The 27,470-nt window shown below is 29.9% G+C and overlaps 1 protein-coding gene across 1 annotated transcript; it reads left to right on the forward strand.

Moving 5' to 3' along the window:
* Nucleotides 1–1,762: 1,762 nt before the first annotated feature.
* On the forward strand, nt 1,763–26,839 carry Phum_PHUM503450 (G1/S-specific cyclin-D2, putative; the record flags this gene model as incomplete). Its single annotated transcript, XM_002430852.1, has 5 exons — nt 1,763–1,957; nt 7,688–7,903; nt 25,121–25,286; nt 25,603–25,748; nt 26,639–26,839. 5 exons carry the CDS (start codon nt 1,763–1,765, stop codon nt 26,837–26,839), a joined length of 924 nt encoding a protein of 307 aa, XP_002430897.1.
* Nucleotides 26,840–27,470: the final 631 nt, after the last annotated feature.

Raw genomic sequence — 27,470 nt, forward strand, 5'->3', positions numbered from 1 at the left:
TAATAACGACAAAAACCTTACGACAAACAAACAACCTTAAATTTCATACCTTACTTTTTCCAGACTCGTTTGACAAATAATAATAATATTAATAATAATAATAATAATAAAATTCCAGAATTACGCCAATAAAAAAAATTATTTTATTTTTTTTTTTAAAACAATTAACGTGGAAAATTTACATTTTGTAATTTTTTCATCGTGTCATTAACAATTTTATTATTATTATTATTATTATTATTATTATTATTATTATTATTATTATTATTATTATTTGCGAATGTTAAACAAAAAAAAAAAATTTTTTTTTTCGGTTGTTTAAACAAAAATTTTTTAAAAAAATTAATTAATTAAAAAAATTTTCGATTTGTGATTCCTTTCACCCCCTACGAACCCCCACTCCCCTCCCCCCGATTTGTTCGTTTAAAAAAAATCCGCGAAATAAATTATTATTATTATTATTATTTTCTCCAAAAACCCGCGGTCGTTATTTAAATAAAAAAAAAAAAAAAAAAAAAATTTAATCGTGGAACAACGAATGCAAAAAAAAATTTTCGCAAAAAAAAAAAAAAAAAAAAAAATGAAACAAATTCCCGATTCGAACCTGAACTATTATCATCATCATCATCATTGAGAAAAAAAAAAAAAATTTAAAGCATAAAAAAAATAAAATAAAAAAACACTGCGATCCTGGAATGTTACGCGAGAGGGGGGAGAATGAGGGGTAATATGATACCTGAGAGCAGGATTGATACAACAACCTAAATACCAACAAACAAACAAAATCTGATAACTCATGGGAACAATTCCTATCATCATCATCATCATCATTTGCAAAAAAATTTTTTTTTTTTCGGTTAATCAACGACGACGACGACGATTACGTCATTAACAAACGATACAAATTTCAAAAAAAAAATATAGAAAAATCATTTCGCGACGTTACTCGCATACTCGATATCTCGAATATACATATATATCGAAATCGATTCGTACCACAATTTCGGAGCTTATTATTATTATTATTATTTTATTCTTACGATCGTAAGTCGTCACTTTGCGCAGACGTGTACGTATTAATATTATTATTATGGTAGGGGAAATTCATTGGTTGAAACGAAAAAAATCGTCTTACGGTCGTTATAATCGTAAGTCGTACTAGTTGTTGTTGTTGTTGTTAAAAACTCGTCGTCGGTTAGACCTGTTTAACAATAAATAAGGCATCAACAGCTGGGCTTTCCCACGGAAAGAAATCTCTTAAGGCAATTTTTGATAGTCAGTGCCAGACAGGCGAAGAGGTCGGATTGTACGAATACAAACATTACAATCAATCAACCAAACAAACACAACAATAACAACAATTCATCGTTATTACTAAATAAAAAAATTAATAAAAAAAAAAAATTTTTTTAAAAGAAATTAAAACAATCGCAACAACGACAACAACGACAAACTTTTTTCTTTCATTTTCCGGTTGTTTTTTTACAAGAAAAAATTATTATTATCGTCGTCGTCGTCGTCGTAGTAGTAGGTAAATAAACGTAAAAAAAAAAATGAAATTTCTCAGTTAGTATTTTAGTTATTTTTTCTCGTGGTTTTAGTAATTAACGTGTAAAAAATTTTGCTAGTCGACGATTAGAACGTCGCGTCGTCATCGTCGTCGTCGTCGTCGTCGTCGTCGTCGTCGTTTTAAAAGTAGTCGCGCACTACAAAAACAATTTTTTTTTTTTTTTAAACCTAAAATAAATTTTTTTTATTAAAAATGTCTCTTTTGTGTTGTGAATCCGAGTGCGAGTGTAGGACATATCCGGATGAAGTATTATTAAGTGATGATAGAGTACTTCATAACATGTTAAAAATAGAAGAAAGGTATTGTCCGAACAGTTCTTATTTCGATTGCATACAAGAGGAAATAACTCCAGCAATGAGAAAGACTGTTGCTGAATGGATGCTGGAGGTAAGTAAGATGATATCAAAAAATTTATTTTTTTTTTTTTTAAAAAACTAAACTAATCAGCTGTTTTGTTTTTCGCTTGTGATAATGATGACGATTGAATGTCAAGGTGTGTGGGCCACGAAAAATTTATTATTATTATTATTATTAATTCGATTAGTGCCCTCATTATCCTTCAACCTCCCCGTTTGTTAATTTTTTTTTTTTTTGTTCTTCTCTCTTCGATTTCGGCGTATATGTTTTATATATATAAACAAAGAACTGGATAACCTTCGATCGAGTTTATAAAAAAAAAAAAATTATACTAGTATGAATTTTATCCAAAAAAAAAAATCCTGGAGAAAAACTCCAGAATGTTGTTATAAAAACGTATTTTATAAAAAAAAATTTTTTTCCTCCCTCTCCTACAAGGATAAAATTCATTCCAGAAATTATGAAAAAAAAAAAAAAAAAAATTATCGATTTTCGATTCCAGAATTCCAGTCGAAAAAAAAAATCAATGAATGCGGAAAATTCTTGTCTCTCTCTCTCTCTCTCTCTCTCTCTCTCTCTCTCTCTCTCTCTCTCTCTCTCTCTCTCTCTCACTCTTTTTCACTCACTTTTTAGTTTGCGATTTGTAAAAAAAAATAAAATATAAAAAATTTGGGGGTCGTTTCAAGGTAACCCATACCTGTTTTTTTTTTTTTAAAGTTTTCACTTTTGTCCCGTTTGCATTAACAGTTTTTCCAATACCGCCCCCGCCCCCCCCCCCAACGTTCCCCGACACCTTCACAATTATACCTGAAAAAATAAATTGTTTTTTTTTTTTTTTTTATTCGTCAATTCGATATTTTTAATTTTAAATTATTCACGCTTTAAATTTAAAAAAAAAAAAAAAAAAAAATTTATTTTTAATCGTCGTCGTGGCAGCAGTTTACCTGGATAATTATAAATCGAATATTTTTAAACTCCCAAAAATTATACCCACGACAAAAAAAAAATTTTTTTTTTTGTTGAAAACAATAAGAAATTTATTAAGCACGTTCGACAATCAAAAAGGAAATTTTAAGTAAGGGTAACAAACAAACAAGCAAACAAACACAAACAAACAAACGAAAAAATCCGTTTGTACAAAAGTTCATCGTCCTCAATCCCTTAAAAAAAAAAAAAAAAAAAAAAATTCTTTCTTTTAAATAAATAAATTTTCATTCGTGTGAAAGGTTGTGTGGAAAAAAAAAAAAAAAAATTTCCACGAAAGTTTTCTTTCATTCTCTCTCTCTCTTTTTTATCATTATTATCATCATCATTATTATTATTATTAACAACAATCAATTATAATGAACCGCATAACTTAAAAACCCAAAAATAAATTTTTTTTTTTTTTTAAATATAAAACCACCCTCGTCAAATCTTCTTAACGGTTGTTGGCTTTTTATTCTCAAGTCAGGTACGTCTTAAACAGGTGGATGCACTTGTTCACAACCTGAACAACAACAACAACAACAACAACAACAAAATAACATTAATAGCAGCTGGTTGGTTGTTGGTAGTTATATGAAATAACTTTGTAACCACCCGCAATTTTTTTTTATTTAATTTATTATTATTATTATTATTATTATTATTATTATTATTATTTTCTAACTTTTTCTTTATTACCCGCATTAATTTACGCATATGAGGAAAGTAGTGGGAAAAATTTGCGTGTGCGAGAGAGAAAGAGAGAGAGAGAGAAACAACTGGAAGATAAAAAACATTATTATTATTATTATTATTTTTCTACGAATTCCTGGAAAAGGAGAAGAAGACAAAAACTTTTACCTGTTGCCTGTTTACCTCGAGGTTAAAATTTTCAACTATTCAATTATTATTATTATTATTATTAAAATTTTTTGCTAATGGAATGTTCTGGAAATATTCGGATCCCTTCGAAACGTATTTAAAAATGATAATAATGATAATTTTTGAGTAGGCGTTAAACATAAACTCATCAATTTTTATATATATATGTATAATTTCCGTACGGCGCGTGAATGTTTTTCGGTTGTTGTTGTTGTGTTTGTCGAACGCCCCTTTTTTTTTCCCCGGGTAGTAATTACAACCCACGCATTACGCTACCATTTCGTAAAAACAATTTTTGTGTTGATTGATTGTTGTTGTTTCCACAAAAAAAAAAAAAATTTCCTTCCGGTTTTTCCCTTTTTTTTTTGTTTTACACCCCCGCGTTTTATTTACAAAAACGACGTGTAATTAGAAAAATTATCGTTTTATTATTTAAATATTATTACCTTACGTTTGATTTTTTTTACGCACGCGTTTTTAACAATTTAATTTTTTTAATTTTTACAGTGTACAAACAACACAAACACTCGTTTGTCACGATTTGTCATCACGATTACAGAAATAATAATAATAATAATAAAAAAATCTAACGAGAAAAACGGAAATAGTTTTAACAAAATATATATTCATATCGAACGAACGCCAAGTCGTATCACAATTAAACTCTGTGATAAGAAAATTTCTATTTTTACGACGACGACGATGATTTTTTGACTGATTAAAAATTTTTTTTAACAACTTGTCAATCCGGTTATCATTTATTCGACTCGATTAAAAATAAAATACGAAATCAAAACATATTTCAAGGTAGCCATTTTGTTTTTTTCACAACAATGGAACCGAAATTTCCCCTCCCCCCCCCAAAAAAAAAAATACGAACGTGGGAAAAAGAACGTCTGTCATTCGTTACACATCGTCACCATTTTTCAAATTTCCCGCGAAAAATTAAAACGTGTCACTTATTGTTTTTTTTTTACGTGGCAGTAGTAGTGGTGGTGGTGGTTACTTATAAAAATACGATTTTTCTTCCTGTTGTGGAGTATAAAAGTCAATGAAAAATGGGGGATAAATCGAATGCGTTTCGTTTGTGTTTGTTTGTTTGTTTGTCGTTTGTTTTTGTATTTGCATACCCTTTAACACTAACACATTAAACAATCGAGTGCGTTCAACAACCTGACGCTCTTTTTTTTTAAAATTTAAGTTTACTTCATGAATATCATCATTTTTATCCCACCACCATCAACGTAATGTACCACCCAGTAAGACAAACAAGTTACGATATGACATCTCGATATTAATTCTCACTCTTTCAAAGATTCTCTCTCTTCCGGTTATTCATGAATTCATATTCACAAACTTTTATTCTCTTTTGCTACAACCACGACTACGACTACGACGACGACGACGATGATAATAATAATGATGATGAAAAAAAAAAAAAACGTAAATAGAAAACAATGGAATCGCTTATCTAAGCAAACAACAACCTGGATGAGAGAGAAAGAATAACTATTTTCTTTTCCTATCCCCTCTTTCCCATTTCTCTCACTCTCTCTCTCTCTCTCTCTCTTTCTCTTTCTTTCATTCCTTACATTTTCCAAGCAATCTCAGCTTTTTATTTTCAATATTTACCTTACGTAAAAAATCGCATTCATTGAAATAAAGTCAGCTTATTCCTTATGAAAACAGGATAAACAAAAGAAAGAAGAGAGAGAGAGAGAAAGAGAAAGAAAGAGAAAGAGAGAGTGAGTGTGTGTGTGTGTGTGCGTGGAAACTAAAATCTGATTTCATGCAGCAATGACATGACTTAGCAATAAACTTGATACGTTAACTAAATGCGGAAGTGAAAAAAAAAAAAAAAAGTAAAATAATTTCAAATTACTTTAGTCACACGTACTTAACAACAACAAAAATTTCGTTTGTTGTTGTTGTTGTTACCTAAACATCAATTTTTAAATTTTTTTTTCATTAAATACCTAAATCATATTCATCCCGACGTGTAAAACTCACAGACGCCCCCCACGCACGCACGCACACACACACACATACCCACATGATAATAATAATATTTTCACATGGAATTCGACCGTTTCGAAGGACAAGTTCAAGTGTGTAAAAAAATTTTTTGTTTTTTTCCCTTGACATTTGAACTTGAATCGAAATGGAAAATTTTGTTTGTCTGTTTGTTTGTTGTTTGTTGTCCAGTGTTTGAAACAAAAAAAAATAAAATTCGAAAGATATTTCGTATTGTCGTCTCTACGTCATTAATTTCTATGATGACGAAAAAACAATTTGGAAAGGTTTTTCGTACCGTTAGGCGTGAAAAACGTTCGGAGTATTTTTCCGAACTGTTTTCCGTTTGTTTTCTTTCTTTTCTGTCGTCTTAGTCGTCGTTGTTGTTGTTGTTGTTGTTGTTGTCGTTGTGACATTTCTTACGAATAAGATATTACAAAGTTCAATGTCTAAATTATTATTTATAGACTTTTTTTTTTTTTGGTATTCCTGATTCCTCCCCTCCCCTCCTCTCCTCTCCCCTCATTAAACGAATTCCTAACATTTTTAATTATTATCATTATCAACAAAAATTTTTTTACGCTTTTTTTGTTTGTTCCTCGTGTTTGTTTTCTCTAATCGATCATAACAACCGTTTTGCGTTTGTAGTTTTTTTAAAAACGAAAAATTTCCTTATATCCCTACTGTCGTTTTTTCCTGCAACTTGTCAATCAACACAAACAACAAACAGACCTTTAAGCGGTTGTTTCCCCCCTTCCCTTCCCTCCCCTCCCCTCTTCCTCCTTCTCAACAACCCTCTAATTTTTTTAAACATAATCATCATTCGCTATTGTTATCAACGGAATTTCTGTTTTTTCACCTTAAATAATAATAATAATAATAACGCGCCTAAAAAATAGTAGTAATAATAATAATACTAACACTAACAAAAAAAAAGATTTAATGATGAAAAAAATGTATAATGACGCAGCAAAGATTCATAAGTTTCATTCAAAGAAGTTAATTAAAACCTGCGACAGATTCAATTGTCAGTCAGAAAGAATCCCGAGCCTAAATTATATTTATATATATATATCGTAATGAAATTTATCATCATCATCATCATTATTATTATTATCATTACACATTTTTTTTTTCCTTTTCTTTCTTTTGTATTCCTTCCCTTTCTGATTGTTTTTCATACGAAACATACCTGTATACCTTTTCACAAAAAAAACTATACAAGCATTCCCATGACCTTGAAATGAATAAAAGATTTTTTTTTTTTTTTTTACACGACGAAAGCTGTGCTAATAAGACAGACAGAGACAGAGAAAGAGAAAGAGAGAGAGAGAGAGAAAAAGAAGCAGAAGAAAATAAAAAAAAAAAAATTCGGAGATTGTATGCGTTTTCTACTCCATATTAAACATATACAAATGACGGAAGATGAATGACAACGATTAGGCATAAGCGTCACCTAATTTTCTTTTTTTTTTTTCTTCGTGTCAACAACGACAAACAACAACAACAACAAACAACAAGGAAGTGTCGTCGTATGATTGTTTACATTTAGCAATAGTTTTTTTTTTTTTTTTTTTAATATCTTCACGAAAGAAAAACTATTCAATTTAAATAAATAAATAAATACTCGAGATAATTTTTTTAAAAAAAAATAAATTTTCATCGTGGCTTTTGTTAAAAATGGCGCGAAAAAATTTAAAAAAATTATAATAATTTTCCATATCTAAACCTTGAATCATTTCCATAATTACAAAAAAAAAAATCATTATCGAATCGATTTTTTTAAAGGTTAAATTATTATTATTTACACGACAGCAACAAACACGTGGTGTTTTATTATTATTATTATCATTCACCCTTGATTTATACTAATAATAATAATAATTTTTTTTTTTGTAGGTTTGCGAAGCGGAAAAATGCGAACAAGATGTTTTCCCATTAGCTATGAATTATTTAGATCGTTTTCTATCAATCTGCCAAATAAAAAAATCACAACTACAATTATTAGGTTCGACGTGTCTTTTACTATCGAGTAAAATCAGGGCTACCAAACCCCTACATCCGGCTCATTTAGTTTATTATACAGATAATAGCATCACGAGGGAAGACCTTTGGGTAAGTTTTTTAACTTTTTTATTAAAAAACACCGCCGACCCGAAAATTTTCCTACGCGAATATCTTTGTCAACAAGAAGTTTCTAGAAATAGTTAAAAATTTTTATATATATTGACATTTAAACCTCACCTCCCCTACCACCACCACCACCACCACCATTACCTAATCGAATTTCGACAACACGACGCACACGCAATTTTTTCCAAGGTCCCCCAAAATGTGTTTATCTAAAATGTCTCTTTCCACGACTTTTTCTACCAAAACTAGTATTACCAACTACTAGGAAGTTATATATATTATTTAACGATCCAACAGTCATTCGAAATCATCGATATATACCACCACCAAATTTGGTAAAAATCCATTACGAATTAATAATAATAATAATAATAATAATATCTATGACTAGCCTTAATATGGTAATTAACTGGATAAGCTAGAAACGATATTATTATTATTAATATTAACGATCATATGTCATCGTAAATATGTTTTTTTTTTTCCAAAACTTTCCAGAAAATATGAAAAAAACTAGATTCGTCCTTTAAAAATACCGCTAGATTAAAAAAAAAAAAAAAAAAATTTTGTTGGTGACATTGTGGTGATGTAAAAAAAAAAATCTAACTAATAGTGCCACTTTTTTTTTTTTTTTACCGCCACGATAAATATCAATGTCCTCTTGTGTAATAATTATAAATAAATAGATTTTGTTAATTACCTTGAACTTAAACCAAAGTAGGTGTGTGAGTGCGGCGTATAAAACGAGCTCGTAGAAAATCCATAAGAAAAAATTTTTCTTTTCCATTTTCCTTTCGTTTTCTTTTTATCTGATGATTGAAATTCTTTTTCCTTTTACTATTCTTCGTACCCGTATATTTCCGTCATTATTATTATTATTATTACGTTTGTGATAAGAAAAATCGTGCACCTGAAACGAAAACAAAAGTTTTAAAGACATGATAACAACAAAATGTGTTTTTCATGCGTAATTGACATTTATTATTATTATTATTGTTGTGGTTGTTACTTCCACGACGATTCTTTTTTTTTTTTAATTTTCTTACAAAGAGTTCTTAGGCGTAAAGAGAGAGAGAGAGAGAGAGAGAGAGAGAGAGAGAGAGAGAGAGAGAGAGAGTGTGGCGTTTTTTTATTTCCCTTATTGCAAAATGGAAACTGGAGAAGATTTACTTTTTAATTTAGACTAAATGGAACTTGTTGAAGAGAAAAATCAAAAGAAACCCCGGATTGAATTTTTGTGAGAATTCGTTTTAAATTTCATTCAAGAATGATTGAGTGTAATATAACAGAGAAAGAGAAAGAGAGACTGAGAGAGTGAGAGTGAGAGAGAGAAAACGGTGTGATGTAACACATTTTTACCTGGTCTTACTTACCCAGGTGATTATTTCCACGTTTTTTTTTTTTTACGTTCGCACGACATTCCAGAAATTCGAACGCGACATTTTTTTTTTTTTAAATGAAATGGAATGCATGAAAATGATTATTTATTTAATACATTCAGCAAAAATAATAATAATAATAAAAAGGTTAAGAATGATTTACGTCGTTTGTTTCATACTCGTTCGTTCGTTTGTCCTTTCTCTCACACTCGTTCGACAGAGAAAAAAATTTTTTTTTTTCGGGGGAGGGGGAGGGGGAGTAATAGAAAATTAATAATAATAATAATAAAAATCCGCACCGGATATTGACCAAATTGAAGGTTAAAGTCAAAGACCTCGCGTCGTTGTTGAATTACTTTGTCTGGGTAATGCAATAGTGTAAATCACTTATACAAATAATATTACGTGTGTTTATTTTATTCATCCTACCATCTTTACTTTTTTTTCATCATCATCATCATCATCATCATTATCATCATCATCATCTCCTTTCTTTCTTTCATTTTTTTTTTTTTCGTCCATCTTTAAAAAATTTTTTGTTGATTTTAAAACAAAAAAAAAGTTTACTCATGAAAAGTAATAATTTTAAAATAAATCGACCTTTTTTCCCCCTCTTTCGACCACCCTCTCTCTCCCCTGCTCTCCCCCCTCAAAAAAATTAATAATAGTCGTCACGTGATTTTACGTCATCATCTCTCTCTTTTTTTTAAAATCTAACCAACAACGAATTTATTATTATTAATATTTTGGCAATAACATATCCAAAAAAAAATTCGACTTTTTTTTTGTTTTTGTTTCATTACCACTTTCAACCTTGATCTCAACCCTATCCACGCCCTAATACCTTAATATCACCCAGGTAATAATAATAATAATGATAATAATAGGAATAATAATAGTAATAATAATGATAACGATGATAGATGAAAATTCGAAAGGGTATGAGAGATCGTTCGAACATCGTGGAATATATATTTCCCCTCTTTCTCTCTTTCTCTCTCTCTCTCTCTCTCCTCAATAGAGGAAAATGATAATGATAATAATGAAAACGTGTCACAATTATCGATCGATAAATTGCATTTCCAATTAAAAAAAAAAAAAAATTGCATTCGATCATAATTAATTAATTAATTGTTATAAATAATTAATTCCAAGGTTTCTATGTACTCGTTTCGAAAATCATTTTTTTTAATCGTACATGAATATAATAATAATAATAATAACTGTTCTAATTTAGTTTCTCTCTCTCTCTCTCTCTCTCTAAGATATCAACATTAATAATAATAATAATAATGAAATTAATAAATAAATAAATTTATTTATTAACTCGTGAAAAAAAATTAAAAATTAAAAAATTTCAAATTCCCTCCGGCAAATGTTAATAATAATCATCATCAAGGGTATTATTATTATTATTATTATTTTATTAACTCCCTCCTCTTTCCCACCCCCGTTTTTTATTAACGATCATTATTATTATTATTTGTTTAAATTTATATTGTTTTCTTATTCAAAACGTCCCTCGTAAAATTTTAATTAATTATTTATGCGAATGTGCGACAAAAAAAATTTTCCAGTTTTATAAAAAATCACGTGGTTTGTTTTGTTTTTTTTTGTTAATTACACGTCACCGAAAAAAATGCTAAGCTAAAGCCGCCCCCACTTAATTTCCTTTATTTGATTTGATTTTTTTTTTTTTTTTTGTTTAAATGATAAACTTTATGTTTTTTTTTTTTTTTTTTTTTGGGATTTGAAATTTTTTTTTGTTGTTGTTTATTTCCGGTTGTCGTCCTATCGCAATTTTTTTTTTTTTTTTTTTCGTCTGTCATTAACGAGAATCGTTTTGTTTGTCGTTGTTGTTTGTCGTTGTCGTTTTTGCTGTTGCCGTTTTAAAAATTTATTTTTTCGGGGAAACAAAAAAAAAAAAAAAATTAACGTTAAAAACCTCGAGAATTTTTTTTTTTATAAAAAATTATCAGCTGAGGGAAATTACATGTTAAATTTTTTTTTTTTGCAAACAATGATAAAAACAATGAACTCTGATAACATTCGTAAATAATAATAATAATAATAATGGGAGCGACGACAACGACGACGTATTACCAACTATTATTATTATTATTATTAATAATATTTTCAAATTTAATTAATCGTCACAGTTGATTGAAACAAAATTGGTTTTTATAAACGGGGTTGATAAATAAATTAACCCCGAATGTTAATTAAAATGATTTTCTGCTGCCACGATCATTTTTTTCATTATTTTTTTTTACCACTGCACTTTTTATTAAGTGATGTATTATTATTATTATTATTATTCGGGCGCCTCAATATCAGGGTTATGGCAAAGAACTTTACTACTGATTTGTTTACGTAAAAAAAATTTAAAAAAAAAAAAAAAAAACTTGTCATGTAATTTTATCAGCTGTTTGTTCTTCGAACTATGAACCCAAAGAACGCGCACGCACACACGCACACGCACGCACACACATACAAAAAAAAAAATAATGAAATTAATTAGATGATTTGTTAATCACATTTTTTTTTTATTAATAACTTTTATACGTAACGACAACGACAACGACGACGACAATAAATGTATTAATAATAATAATAATAATAATAATGAATCGAACGAACGTATGAATGAATGAATGAATGAATCGAAGGATAAATAATAATAATAATAATAATAATAAATGCAATCGTGTCTGTGTCTGTCTGTGTGTGTCTGTGTGTTTACGTATCGAACGTATTTTCGGGGTTAAAACATCTCAACTTTTTTTTTATTGGATGGTTAATTTCAAATTTGGAATTTAGAGTTTGCGCCAAATCTGGGAAAATTTAAATTCGAAAGTGGGAGTAGAAGAAGAATAATAAAAAATTTTTTTTTAATTGCGTGTGCGAAATGATGATGATGATTCGTAAAATCTATCCGGGAGAGGAACCCCCACGTATTGCAAAAAAATTTTCATTTATATTTGGGGAAAAGGGAAAAAAAGCGTGGAAGAAGAATGAAAAAATTTGTATGGGAATCACTATCACAAAAATTCAAACACGTGAACTTTATTTATTTTAATTTTTATTCATGAATTTTTTTTTTTCTCTTTTTTTCTATTTTTAATCGTTTCATTCATTAAAAAACTTTTTCTTTTCTTGTTCACATTTGAATTTTTGTTTGATTGTTTGTTTGTTGAAAATTTAATATGGCCGGAAAATTTTAAAGACACGTTAATTTTATATTCTCTTTTCCCTTGTTTTCTCTTTTTCTCAGTGCCTTTTTACCCCCTACCCTCCTTTCTTTCTCTGTTTCCCTGTCCTTTCTCTATCCTTTCTCAGTTTTCTGTATCTCTCTCTCTCTCTCTTTTCAGTCTTTCTCTCTCTTTCTCTACCTCTCCCCCCCTCTCTCTCTCTCTTTCTCTCTCAACTTTTCTCTTCTCTCTGAACTCTCGTTCTTTCTTTGTTTTCTCACTCTGTTATCTCTCTCTGTCTCTCTTTCTGTCTTTCCTCTTTTTCTCAATCTGTCTATACCTCTCTCTCTCTCTCTCTCTCTCTCTCTCTCTTTCATCATCCTAACATCTACGATCATTTTTTGTTAAGGTTGGATACATAAAAAAACTTTTAAAAACAAAATCAGATATAAATTTTTTTTTAACTCCCCTTTTTCACTTCTCTTCATAACGTTTTTTTCCCCTTCCCCCTCTCTTTTCCCATCCTTTATATCAAACGTTTTTTGGATTTTAAAGGGATGACAATGATGATGATGATGATGATGATTACGTGATAAAATTTTTTTTCCATTTAAAAAAAAAAAAAAAAAAAAATAATAATAATACTAAAAACGTCAAATGAATTTTAATACAAATTAAATTATCATCATTATTTAAAAAAAAAAAAAAAAAAAAATTTATTCGTTAGGACCTTTTACCCAAAGAAGAGAGAGAGAAAGAGAGAGAGGGGGAGAGAAAAAAATTCGCGTAATTAAATGATTTTTTTCGATTATTACGATCCGGGGGGCGGCGGCGGTAGGCGGAGAGGAGGGATTTACGCCATCCATAACATCATCGTATTTAAAAATTTTTTAAGGAACCGCCTTCGGGATCATTTCCGGTCGTACCTTTGGCGGGAAAATAATAAACGTGCACGCGGTTAAGTGAACCGCGTTTGCGTTTGCGCAAACGCAAACGCGTTTTCCATAGTACATGACCATCTCGTTAATCAAAACACATATTTAGTATTCAGTTTTTACATAATAATAAAAATGTTATGGCGACAAACATAAAAAGAAGAGAGAAAGAGAGAAAGAGAGAGAGAGAGAGAAAAAAAAGTGGAAGTCATTTTTCAAAAATCAAGACAGAGAGTACGTGAAAAAATGCGATTCAAAATCAGGTAGTTTAATTTAGTTTAACAACGCGCGCACTCACACACGCACACACACATACGTATATATATACACTCACGCGCACACTCATACCTATATACAAAAATATATGTATACATATATACCTGTAAAAGTGATAGGCTAGTTAAATTTTTTTTTTTAAAAATTATATTTTATATTATAAATTCCAGGTTGGGGTCTTTCATCTTAAACCGAATGTAATGTTTTTCAAAGATGGCGGGTTTACCCTCGAGGAATCATATACGAAATTAAAGTTTTTTAAAAATCAAACCATGTATCACATCGCCTGACATTCTCTCTCTCTCTCTCTCTCTCTCTATATTTTTTTTAATTCTTTTGTGATATTTTTCTCTATTGTCTCTCTCACTAACTTTCAATCCCTTTTCCAAAATAATAATAATAATAATAATAAAATGAAGCATTTATTAACCGAAATTCAAATTTTTTGGCGCCACCATTTAAAAAAAAATAAATTTTGGAATAATACCATTTTAACGATAAATCTCCACGTGTAACTAACTAGATTTATATAATCCTTTTTTTCTTTCAAACCTTTCATTTTTATGATATCGAAGATGATGTGATAGAAAGAGAAAGAGAAAAATTTTAGCTACATTTGCAAATTGTTCGAATAGAATCTTTCTCTCTCTCTCTCTCTCACACATTTTGAAATTTTTTATTTTGCCTAAAATAGAGAGAAAATTAAATCCTTTGAACTTTTGCAACAAATGCCATCTCTAATAAAATTTTTTTAAAAAGAAAACCGGATATTTAATTACCGGAATGGCATCCCATCGGAGATTATTTTAAAACTTTATCGAATTTAAAACATTTTTTTTTTTTTTTCTAAATGGTAAAACGATTCTTTTCATCCTCAAGGTTCAACCTCTTATCTAGACAAAACTCAATGTAAAAATCATTTTGCCGATCTCGATTTCCATTCGATTTCCCCTCCCCCACTTTCCCTCTTTCCCTATAACAAAACCGGAAATGATACGTCATAGTTATAAACGTAATAACCATTCTCTCTCTCTCTCTCTCTCTCTCTCTCACTCTTCTGGTAAACAAAAGAATCGACTCAACGCCTCGAAGAGGCGCGAAAGAATAAAAAAAAAAAAAAAAAAGATAAAAATAAATAAATAAATAAATATTGTAAGGATTGAATGAGAGCTAGCTGTAGGCATGAAATATGTTCAGAACAAGTCACGTATTCGAGGGTTAAACAAAAAAACCTATCGTACTGAACAAAAAAAAAAAAAAAACAAATTTTTAAAAAAAGAACAAACAATTATTTGGTCATCGTTTTTTTTTTTTTTTTTTTTTTTCATATATTAAATAAGTTAAACTTATTCTTTCGGAATCTTTTTTTTTTTTTTAATAATAATAATAATAATAAAGTCTTATGTGTTTAGGACATAGTTTTTAGAAATACAGAGAGAGGGGGGTGGGGAGTGTGGAGTGGGGGAGGGAAAATTCCAAACAGTGGATTTTGTTTGCGCATGTTGTTAGCTCTACGTAAACAATGTATTCACCAACACGAATATCAATGGGCCATTTGTTTTCGTTTTTTTTTTTTTTTTTTGTCTTTATCAACTCATCAAACCGAACCAAAAAAAATTTTTTCTCTCTCTCTCTCTCTCTTCGAAACGTCAATGAAAGTCTAGTCCCCCTCCCCCCCCTCGCTCCCCCGCTCTCCGGGCCCCCCGAAAAAAAAAATAAAATTTTTAAAGATGAGATGAAAATCATTTGATAGTTTTTTTTTTTTTTTTTTATATTTTTTTTTCCTTCAGACCGTCTCCGCGTCTAGTTTGCCTTCAAATTTTTGCCAAATACCTATTTAGCTGTTCAGTAAGTTTTTTTTTTTTTTTTTTTTTTTGGTATTTAAACTAAAACTCTCGATCGATTATTAGTTATATTTTAATACCGTTTTAATATCATTATTATTTTTCCAAAAAAAAAAAAAAACCTGATTCTCCATTATTTAAAAAAAAAAAAAAAATTTATTTATTAAACAACCCCGATACGACTTCCCACACGCACTCGCACACCTTTTCAATTCGATAATCGTTCAGGTACGAATTAAAAGTTACGCCACACACACACACACACACACACACACACACACACACTCATCGGGTATGGTAAAACGTTTTCTTATTACAAAAAAAAATTAAAATTCTAATCTTCTTTCAATTAACCGTACCGAAAAAAAAAAGGTGAAAGAAAGAAAGAAAGAAAGAAAAACCAGATCTAAAAATATTTTTTAATGGGAATAAAATAAAAGAACCAACCAACCACCCACCCACCTACCTACCTACCTACCTACCCCTATCGTAACCTACCAAACTCATTTTTCCTATCCATAAACAAGTCACAAATTAAGGGTGAACCATTAATTCACCAATCAGAAAAAAAAAAAAAAAAAAAAAACGAGAAAGACAAAAAGAAAGAGAAAGAGAGAGAAGTATGTGTTTTACGTACGCGCGTGGTGGATAAGAGAGAGAGAGAAAGAGAGAGAACTAACCGCAGTATTCACCTACCTACCTACCTAACCTAGGATTTAAGGATTGTGATTAAAATCAAAATAAAATGAATAGAAAAAAAAAAAAGGCTTTACCACCTTAATGGAGATGGGAATAAAGGTAGACCGACCGACCGACCGACCGACCGATCGGCGTAGACGCATTCCAGAGTCAGGTCTGAACCCGCGGAATTAAAAACGCACATTATTAACTTATGTATAAAACTATACAATCCGTGAGATTATCATTTACTAAAGATTATACAGTATGTGCCGCGGGAATAGTACGCGCTTCCATCATACCTGTACTTAGCCAATATTGTCGAGTGTATATTTGGTCTGGAAAGAGTGAGAGAGAGAGAGGGATAGAAAAAGCGAGTAAGCGTGAAAGAGAAAAAAAACGGGTACATTAAAAGGATGATTGAACACATTTCTTCTTCTTACCAACAACAACAACAACAATTATTATTATTATTATTAATTCTTTTTGTTCCTACGGTTAATTACCGGCTCGAACGAACGAACAATCGACCAACCAACCAACCGACAACCGACCGACCAACCGACCAACCGACCCACAGACCACTTACATATAGCTCCTCCTAAAATATGGTTTACCTGTTATTATTATTATCATTATTATTATTTATTTTATTCGATTCACTTTCACTAGGTCTAAAGACCTAATTGCCGATCTATTATACTCGCGCCACATTCTTTCCATCTCTCTTTCTCTCTTCACCTATTTAATGATGATGGTCATATTAACATCTTATTATTTAGTAGTTGGTTCATCACGATGGATAAAATCGTGACTCAACCTTAATCCTCCGCACAAGGGTGATGGTTAATTTAGATGCTCATATACCTAATCAAACACCCACTCTCTCTCTCTCTCTCTCTCTTTCTCTCTTTCTCTACCTTTCTTTCTCTTTTATCTTTTTTAACGAATTAATTAAGGACTTCTTTTATTTTATTTTCTACTCTCGAGTAAAAAACAAACGTAGGAGATAAATTCAAGTTGGGGTGCGCAAAACAAACAAACAAACAAACAAAAATATTCGCAATACATTACTATATACGTTTGAAAGAAAAAAAAATTGACAAACGGGGAAAAATAAATAAAAAATAAATAAATCCGCAAATCCGAGTCGAAAACTCGTTGGGAGACGGTATTAAGTTATGAATATGATATGGAGGTATAATAAAGTTCCAGAGTCTGGGTCAGGTCTTTCAGGTATGTGTTAAGAGAGAGAGAGAGTGAGAGAGTGGGAGAAGAGGAGGTCTTAGATTTGCAGTGGCGGGGACTGGACACAATTTTCATTCAATAGCGCCTCACAAGGTGATGGAGCGGATATAACGTTTTTTTCTTTTACGCTTGTGTGCGTGCGTGCGTGCGTGCGGGTGCGTTTGTTAACCCTTATTGATTTAAACATCCGAAAATTGTTTTTTCTTTTTTTTTTTTTTTTATAATATTAATTTTCAATTAATGAATTCTACGAAAAATTATTACGTAAAACGTTTGTTACTTAAATATTGTTTTTTTTTTTTTTTTAAAAAAAAAAAAATCTTTTTCGTTGTTTGTCGTCAATTTTCCTTCCTTCGCATATTTTTTATTTAATAAACAAACACCAACGTAAAGTTTTCTTTTAAAAGAATTTCCCTCCCCCTCTCTCTCTCTCTTTCTACCATTCTTTACGAAATTCTTTCGATCATCTCGAATTTTCTATTACCATACAAAATAAAAAGAATTTCAGGCTTTTGTCATGTTCTTATTATTATTCTTACGACGAATTGACACCGTTTGTTAGATGAGACAATCGAATCGAATGATTTTCTTCCTAAACAAACAAACAAACAAACACCACAATCCGAACATCTTAAAAATCTCATAGCTATCGATAAAAAACAATTACGGTTTTAATTTCATCGCATTCCTTTACGGGATCTATTATTATTATTATTATTATTATGAAATTAATCGATGGAATCGTTTTTATGGCCAACAAACGATATCAAAACAACAAAAAAATAAATAAAACGACGGGATTTTATGGATGGTGTGTGCTAATAATAAAAAAAAAATTAGTTTGTCGGTTGTTGTTGTTGTTCTTTTCTCTCTAACAAACGAAACAAACTCAATTTCCTAGTTTTTTCCACATTTTCTATCTTTTTATCTCGGATTTAAAAATTATTTCAACTGTAAAACTAATTTAAAAAAGAAAAAACTTGTAACCTCATTTTTTAAAAAATTAACTAATAACCGTTTTAAATATTTTAGTCTGAAAACAAAAAAAATAAAACAATCAGAGAGAGAGAGAGAGAGAGAGAGAAAAGTTTAGAAAAACCTTGAATGACTGACAAGTTATTATAGTCGAAAAGAAAAAAAAAATGGCGGAGTATAGCGCTATAAAAACGATCTGATAATGATATGACGGGGAAGGGGTTATGACGTCATTAAAAAAATCGGTAGTACCGGATATCAGATTTTTTTTTTTTAACCTAATGAAAAATTTTGTTTAATTTTTGTTGTTGTTAAATCCGCGCTCGAAAATGTGTGTTTTCGTTTTTTTTTTCCAGTAATTTTTTTTTTTTTTTTTTTTTGGAGAAATTCCTTTTTTTGTGTGTTTGTTTGTAAATCGATACTCTATCGAAACGATTGTGACTGTGGGTGGTTGAAACAATACAACAACGACAAACGCACAACGACGATCAGAGAGAGAGAGGGGAAAAAAAGTTTTTTTTTTTTTTTTTTTTTTTTTTTTTAAATTAGGTCATAATGCTTTGTTTGTTTGTTTGTTTTTTTTTTTCTTTCTTCAATAATTATTACAATGATTAGTTCAACTACAACAACAACAACAACAACTACAACTTACTTACTTACTTACTTTTGCAACAAAAAAAATAAAAACTTATCTCTTTATTTCTCTCTCTCTCTCTCTCTCTCTCTCTCTCTCTCTCTCTCTCTCTCTCTCTCTCTCTATAGGTTCGAGTTATCATTATTTTTAAAAAAAAACTCATAACTTTTACTTGTTTCATTTTACGCGACATCAATATCCAGCGATAAAGAAAAGAAAAAAAAAAGAAAACGTGTTCCAGTAAAAAAAAAAAAAACTAATAATAATAATAATAATAATAATAATAATAAAAACGAGGGCAAATTTTTTTAAAAAGTTTTTCAAACGATTTCGTTTCTTTTTTTTCCCTTTTCCTCCTCGTTACAATAAAAATTACTTTAAAAAAAACGCGTACGGTGAGACAACAACAACAACAACCGCGTAAACGTTTGTTTGTTTGTTTGTTTTTTTAAAATATAATTTAATTTAATCGGTGAACCACTTAAAAAAAAATTATTTTTTTCTGTGGTAAAAAAAAATTCTCTCTTCATTTTGTAGTGGTTGTAACGTTTAATTTCTCTCTCTCTCTCCCTCTCTCTCTCTCTCTCTCTCTCTCTCCTTCTCTTTCTCTCTCACTCTCTCTCTCTCTCCTTCTGACGAATCCATTAAAAAAACTAAAACCTCTTTTTATAACTCAATGAAGTCAACAACGAACGCGGATGATTGTAAAATATTTTAACGCCTTACCACAAATAAGAGGGGAACATCAATGATCCTTGACCATCTCACGTGAACCTATCCTCCTCCCCTTCCCCTCCCTCCCCCCAATTAGTTTACCCAATGAAATTTAATCCAATCACGTTGCGACGCTACGTACTAACTAACCAACCCTTTTTTTAATCGAAAAATTTCGTTTGTTTGTTTGTTTGTTTTGTCACCGGAATTTTCTCGGAAATAGCTTCTTTTTCCCCCCTTCCCCCTCCTTCCCCCCATCTTTTCGCGTTTGTAATTCATGCAAAACTTTTCTGACGGTTTTTTTTTTTTTTTTGAGTGATCGATCGATTGTTTAAGAACAAAACCGAAAACAGGAAACGTTATTTATTTGTCTTACTAACACCCTCTTCCTTTTTTTTTTTTTTTCGACTTTTGCATCGCAGCTTCCCTTTCCTTTCCTTTTTTTTTTTTTTATATAACATTACAATTGTTCATATCAGTAATGCGAGTGATATCTCATCGTCCTCGACAGACATTCCATACATTCATTCAATTTTAATCATTCAAAAATTTTTTTTTTTTTTTCCCCAAGTTTTGATTAGAAAAATAAATAAATAAAAAAAACGAGCCTTGCCTTTCCTGACCTACAATTTTTTCTCTTTCTCTTTTTCCTTTTTTTTTCCTTTTTTCCTTTTTTAAACAAACGACATTCATTCTTTTTTTTTTTTTTTTATTAGATTTTTGTGAATAAATTAAACCGTCCGAGAAAAGAATCGTGAGAAAGATGAAAAAAAAAAAAAAAAAAAAAAAAAGGAAAAGAGTAAAGTCCTCCTTCTTTCGGACGGTCGAAAGATTTTTTTTTTTTTTTTTTATTATTTAATATTATTATCATTATCATTATTATTTTACCTATTTACACGTAAATTATTTATGCGGGGTTAAAATTTAATTTATATGACGTTGGGTAAAAAAAAAAAAAAAAAAAGGCATTTTGAAATGTTACAAAGGAAAGAATGATTGTAACACACACACACACAAGCGCAGTGAGGAGGATATCTACCTGATACCTGAGAGAATGTTGACCCTATAAAAAACCTTGAAACAAAGACGACTTTAACATAAAAAGAAACACACATTGAATTTAGCAAAGGTTCATTAAATTCGCCATTTTAAAAAAAAAAAAAAAAAAAAAATTGAGGCCAAAATGGCCAAAACCGAAAGAAGTTTTTTTTTTTTTTTTTTTTTTTTTTTCCGTCGTTTAACAACCGACGTAACAAATTTATTTATATGGGTCATTATTTCGGTGTTTGTTTCAAGGTTTCATCGGTCAGTTTTAAGGGGAGCACAAGTTAAGATTTTTTTTTTTTTTTTTCTTATATCATCATCATCGCAAACAAACAAACAAAAAGTAATTTTTCATAACTGGACATTTAAGAAGGATTCTCACGCACGCGCACGCGCACACATACTGGACCAAAACGAAATTCTCCGCCATTTTAATATAAAATAAACTACGTCGTAACAATTCATCTCTCTCTCTCTCTCTCTCACACACATTTATTCTTGCTAATTAATTAGGGTGTTAAAAATATTTTGAAGGTATTAAAGTGTAAATTCCAAAGGTTTTTTCGAATCATGCGTACGTAATTAAAAAAAATTTTCGCGAAATCGTCTCGTACATACGCATTTACTCGTACACATCGACGTCCATTGTTATTTTATTTTTTTTTTTTTTTTGCTGGCGGCAAACGACAACAACAACAACAACGCCGCCGAATGATATCATTCATATGAATGAAATACCTTACGACAAAAAAAAAAAAAAGGAAACAAATAATATCATTATTATCAATGAATGATTTGTACTGTCAATATCTTATCTGACCCGCAGTAAAATACAGCTGTTCGATTTCTTTTTTTTTTTTTTTTTTTCTCCTACTAAATCTTATATGATTTATAATTTTCCCCAGTCTATAATTTTCACGTCGTCGTCGTCGTCGTCTGCTAATTTCCCCCCTCCCCCTTAATCCTCTCCCATCAAAACTCAATGAATCACTACATAAAAAAAACATTTTTCGATCGAAACACAATCAATAGTAAATAATTAATAAAACGTATTATCATTTAAACATCGATCGATCGATCAATCAATCGATCGTCGTTTCCCCGATAATAATAATAATAATAATAATAATTTAAAATCGTGTATGTGCGATATAATTTATTGCAAAATGTCATTGTTGTGTACACCGGCGCGATAATAATAATAATAATAATAATAATAATAATTTTGTACGCGTTTTTGATATTTATGCTCTATAAGTTACACCGATCACCATTTTGAAGTTATTAAATAATAAAATTATTAACTATTAAAAGTGAAAATTATCACAAACAAACGACCCAATTAAAAAAAAATCTTTTGAATAAGTTGGAGAAAAAAAAAAAAGGATTTACGGCAAAACAACAAGAGAGAGAGAGAGAGAGAGAGAGAGAGAGAGAGAGAGAGAGAAAGAATTTACGATGTGGGGGCGCAAAGGTAAAAGGAAAAAGAAAAGAAAAGAAAAGAAAAAAAATTGTTTTTTTTTTTTTCTGCTAATTTAAAGACAGACGTCGTCGTCGTCGTCGTCGTCGACGACGACGTCTAACACCAGTTTCGCGGTTAATGAAAAGCGGCAAAAAGAAAACAAGAAATGCCAACGATTTTATTATTATTATTATTAATGCCCCTTTTTTTCTCTCTCTCTTTCTTTCTTTCTTCCTATCGTTAGATTTATGACATCGTACATCATAAGGTCCAACCAGGTAGAATATAAATACCTTAAGGGTAAACGCCCTAAACAAAAAAATTTTTTTTTCAATTATTTATAATAATTTGTGTTGATGTTTTTACCCCACCCCCTCCCCTTACTCCCCATTCCTTAACATAAAAATTTGATATTTTTTTTTTTTTTTTTAATGAAAGAATTTCTAAATACCTTAATCCGCTCCTAAAAAACTTAATAAAATCGTAATAAGAAATTTTTTTTTTTTTTTTTTTTTTTTAATTGTTTCATAACAACAACAAACATCATTCGTTTAAGTTGTTTGTTTGTGACGGGTTTGCCGAGTTGTAACCCTCCCTTTCCCTTCCTCCTCCCCTTCCCCCTCCCTGAAGTAAAAAATCGTAAAATTTTAATTTACGACGATTTTGTGACTTACAAAAAAAAAAAAAAAAAATTTTCCCAAAAAATATTAAAAATGACGACGTCGACGACGACGACGACCCAACCCGATGACTAAAAGTAATAAAAAAAAAATTTTTTTATTTCATTTTACACTACAATTCGTCAATTTTACTTTACAATTACAATTAACTACAATCATCTAAATAAAACTACAACCCGATTACATCCGATTCCATCAATCCCAAATATCAACCTACGAATACGATTTCCCTCTTCCTACCCCCACGTGACAGAAATTTTTCAAAATGGCGACAACAAAAACATTCGACAAATTACTACTAACACAATTTTTTTTTTTTTTTTAAATAAAACAAAAACAATAAAAAATAATAATTATTATTTTTTATTATCTGCTATCACTCACTGGGTTAAGGGATAATAGGAAAATAATAATAATAATAATAATAATAATAATAATAATAATAATAATAATGACAAATAATAAAACCACGGATTTATCAGTGGTAACAGAAAACATTCGACCGGAAAAGGGTAAAAAAAAAAAAAAAAAATTTTTGGTGTCTTTAGCGGTTTCGCGTCGTGTGCGTTACTAAAATAACATTTTATTATTATTATTTTTTCCAAAAAAAAAAAAAACCTTTTTGCTAACGTTTAAAGCCTCAATATACGATAATGATAATGATAATGATAATAATGATAAAGAATAAAAATTCATTGATCGGATTTGTCCTTGTGGAATTCTCCAGTAGTTGACGAAAAAAAAGGTAAATGAATTAAAACGAGTGCCACGACATTTTCAAGGTTAACAATAAATTTTTTTTTTTTTTTCCCTATTGATTTTATTATTTATCATTACGGATTATTTGCCTTTTTTTTATGGGGGGTGGGGGGGAGTGGGGGGGGCGGGAAAGCGGCGGATATTTCACAACGAAACGTTTATAAAAAACCGTTCGGTTAAAAGATGATGGAATTTAATTATGAATGAAAAAAAAAAAAAAAAAACAATTGGTAATTACTATTCTAATCGTTATATGTGAATAAATAAAGATAGATAGCAGACGACGTTTTTGTTTTGAGCCCCTGGATATTTTAATAGTATTAGGCCACTAGGGCGACACATAATTCTATGGTTTATAAAAGAGCCAAAAAATATTTCCGCAACGTGAATTTTAAATAAGGTCCTTTTTTTTTTTTTTTTTTTTTTTTCTCATGGAACGATCGTGATTCTCTCTCTATCTATCTCTCTCACTCTGATAAGTGATAATTGAAAACGAAAGTCGTGTGTTTTTGTCGTGTCATTAATAAAAACGCGTCGTCATAAATGTAAATAAGGGATTTTAAAAAAAAATTTGCTACCGAATGATAATCCCCCTCGTTCAAACATTTTCTTTCTCATTTTTTCATCGATTACATTTAACGCGCAAACGTTGTTAAAGTATTATTATTATTATTATTATTATTAATACGTCTTTCGAACGAGTACCTGTTTCCGAACGGGTGTGTGATAACAACAAAATTTAAACTTACTCATTTTCCAGTTTTGTTCAATAATTTTCCTCCTTAACGATTTTATTTTTCTATTGAACGTTCCACGATTACGATGATGACGTAGGTGCAAATCGATATATCGATCGATCGATCGATCGATTTTTTTTTCTTTTCCATTTTACTGCTCCAAGTACAACTTTTCCTACCTAAACAAACAAACAATAATTGACATACATTCATAACAAACACTGATAATAAAATTTTATATTTTATAGCTAAATAATCATTATCGATTAAGATGATCAGGTGTGTGTGCGTTCGTGTGTGTGTGTGTATGTAATCGATCGATGATGTTTATCGATTTTTTTTTGCTTTAACCGTTCGTTCGTGTTATATCGTTTGATCTTTTTTATCAACGACCCAACCAATAAATCCTATAACAGTAAACGACAGAATTTCTCGCACATACCCCCACACACATATATATATATAAATGTGTTAGAAATGCCTTTTCAAGGTCTATAAAATTTCTCAGACAAGTGTTTTAAATTTCATTCTTTTCCCTCGTCCTCGTCGTCCTCGTTGTCTTCATCGTCGTCGTCGGCGGTATCAAAGTCGTAGAGTAATAAATAATAAATTTTTTTTTTTTTTGAATATTATATTGTTTCAGATGTGGGAATTGTTGGTGTTAACAAATTTAAAATGGGATATATCTTCGGTAACGGCTCAGGATTTTATTAATCACATACTTAGGAAAATACCAGTCGACCAAACCACTTGCAATTGTCAAATGTTAATAAGACACACACAAACGTTCATCGCTTTATGTGCAACAGGTGAGTGAGTGAGTGAAAACGAATTTTTTAATAAAAACGTATCACGTTCACATGTTTGCAAAATTTAAATTTTTTTTCGTTAATTTTTTTTTTTTTTTTTCTTGTTGTTATTTTTGCAAACTACACGAGTAATGAATAAAATTTTTTTTTTTTATGGTTGTTTGAATGAAAGAGATTTTTTTTCCCAAAGTCTGTGAACAATGGTTGGAACATGTGCCAAAATGTGTCAAATATTTAAATTATATACACAATGATTGAAAGAATGTGAAAAAACTTTATAATAATAATAATAATAATTTTTTCCTTTTTCTTTCAGACTTTAAATTTTCCATATATACTCCGAGTATCATTGCATCGGCTAGTATTGCAGCATCCCTTCAGGGTTTGGATTGGACTAATAAAAATAATTGTTCCTTATCAGAACTCCTAAATAGAATCCATAGAATAACCGGAATCGAAAGGGTAAGTTATAATAATCAATTTTTTTTAAATTTATCGATTATCGAAATTTGTTTTCCATCATCCATCGTTCCATTCCCCCTTCCTCCATCTTGAAAAATTATTACCAACTTAGTAATAAAATAATTTATTTGATCAATGTTCTCAATGTAAATTTAATTATGTGAATTTCGGTATGATGTAATAATTAATGAGCCGCATCTGACTCTCATTTTTTTTTTCGTTTGTTTGTTTGTTTGTTTTTATGGTTCGTATTAAAAAAAATTACGGAGACATGTGTTTGACATTGAAAAAATTTTTTCCTTTTTCTTCTTCTTCATCATCACTTTTTTCTTTCTTTCTTTCTCTTTCTTTTTTCTTAATATATATATTATTACGAAAAAATGTCTCCCGCATGGTAGACAGGCCATAGACACGACAACTCGAAGAACCTCCTAACCATTCATTTCCATATGGGCCTAATACGACGATGAAGACGAAGACGACGACGACTTGTCATGGGAAATTTCTGCATTTTAAATCCTTTAAAAATGTCGTAGACCCTTTTTTTTTTTTTTAATGTTCTTTGTCCTCTGTTTGACAACAACCTTGAACAAGGATATTGATGAACATGATCACGGCAACAATTTAATTGAAGTGCATGACACAATGTGAAAATATATATATATATATATATATAAATACAATTACGACAATATGTGTTTTGTTGTGTTTGTATCGGTTGTTTCTTTCAATTCCTTCTTATTCTTTTTTTTTCATCTCATGATGATGATGATGATTATGTTTCACACCGCACATCCCACCCATCACTAACCTCACATCACATTACCCCCCCGATCATTCGTTATTTACCAAAAAAATTAATTTTATTTTTATTTATTATAAAAAAATAGGAGTACCTGCAAAGTTGTATAGACCAAATAGAAGAAACAGTTAGAGAAGCGATGGCACACAGAGGTTCGGGAAACGATCTTCCGGAGAATCCCCAAGTGAACAAAAGTCGTAATTCAAATTCAAATCATTTTTCCTCCGATAAATTAGCCGACTACAGCAAAGCGGAAACGCCTACCGATGTCAGGGACGTTCATTTTTAACTGCGAAAAAAACAAAAAAAAAAAAAAATTTTTATATTAATCCAACGCGAAAAACATTCCTTGACCAAAAATCACGTGACACACAAAATCAACACGATGATGAAAAGAGGAGGAGGATGATCCTGGAAAAAAAAATGGTGAAAAACCTAAAAAGAAGAATTCACAGATTTTTTTTGGGAAAATTTTTTTTCGTTCCGCCTCGCACGATCAGACTTAATGTAATTATTATTATTATTATTATTATTATTATTACTATTAATATTAATATTAATATTAATTTTTTTTAAAATGACTTTTAAACGCGTTATTATTATTATTATTAATTTATAAATTAATTACGTTTTGTCAACTAATATGGGACTAATTACTTTCCATTATTATTATTATTAACCCGAAAATTTTTTTTCGTAAGTGCCATCGTTGCGATATTATTATTATTATTATTACCATTTTAAAAAAAAAAAATTTTTAATTTCCATCATTATTATGTACATAATTTATATATATATATATATATATATATGAGAAGTAATTAGTCACCGTAAGAGTTGTTCCCATTGGATAAGCTGCCCACATTATTATTTTTTTTATTATTATTTTTGTGCAATGTTTATTTAAAAATTTAAAGTAA

The sequence above is a fragment of the Pediculus humanus genome, genomic scaffold, assembly GCF_000006295.1.
Source record: "Pediculus humanus corporis 1103172108269 genomic scaffold, whole genome shotgun sequence".
Classification (NCBI taxonomy): Eukaryota; Metazoa; Arthropoda; class Insecta; order Psocodea; family Pediculidae; genus Pediculus; species Pediculus humanus.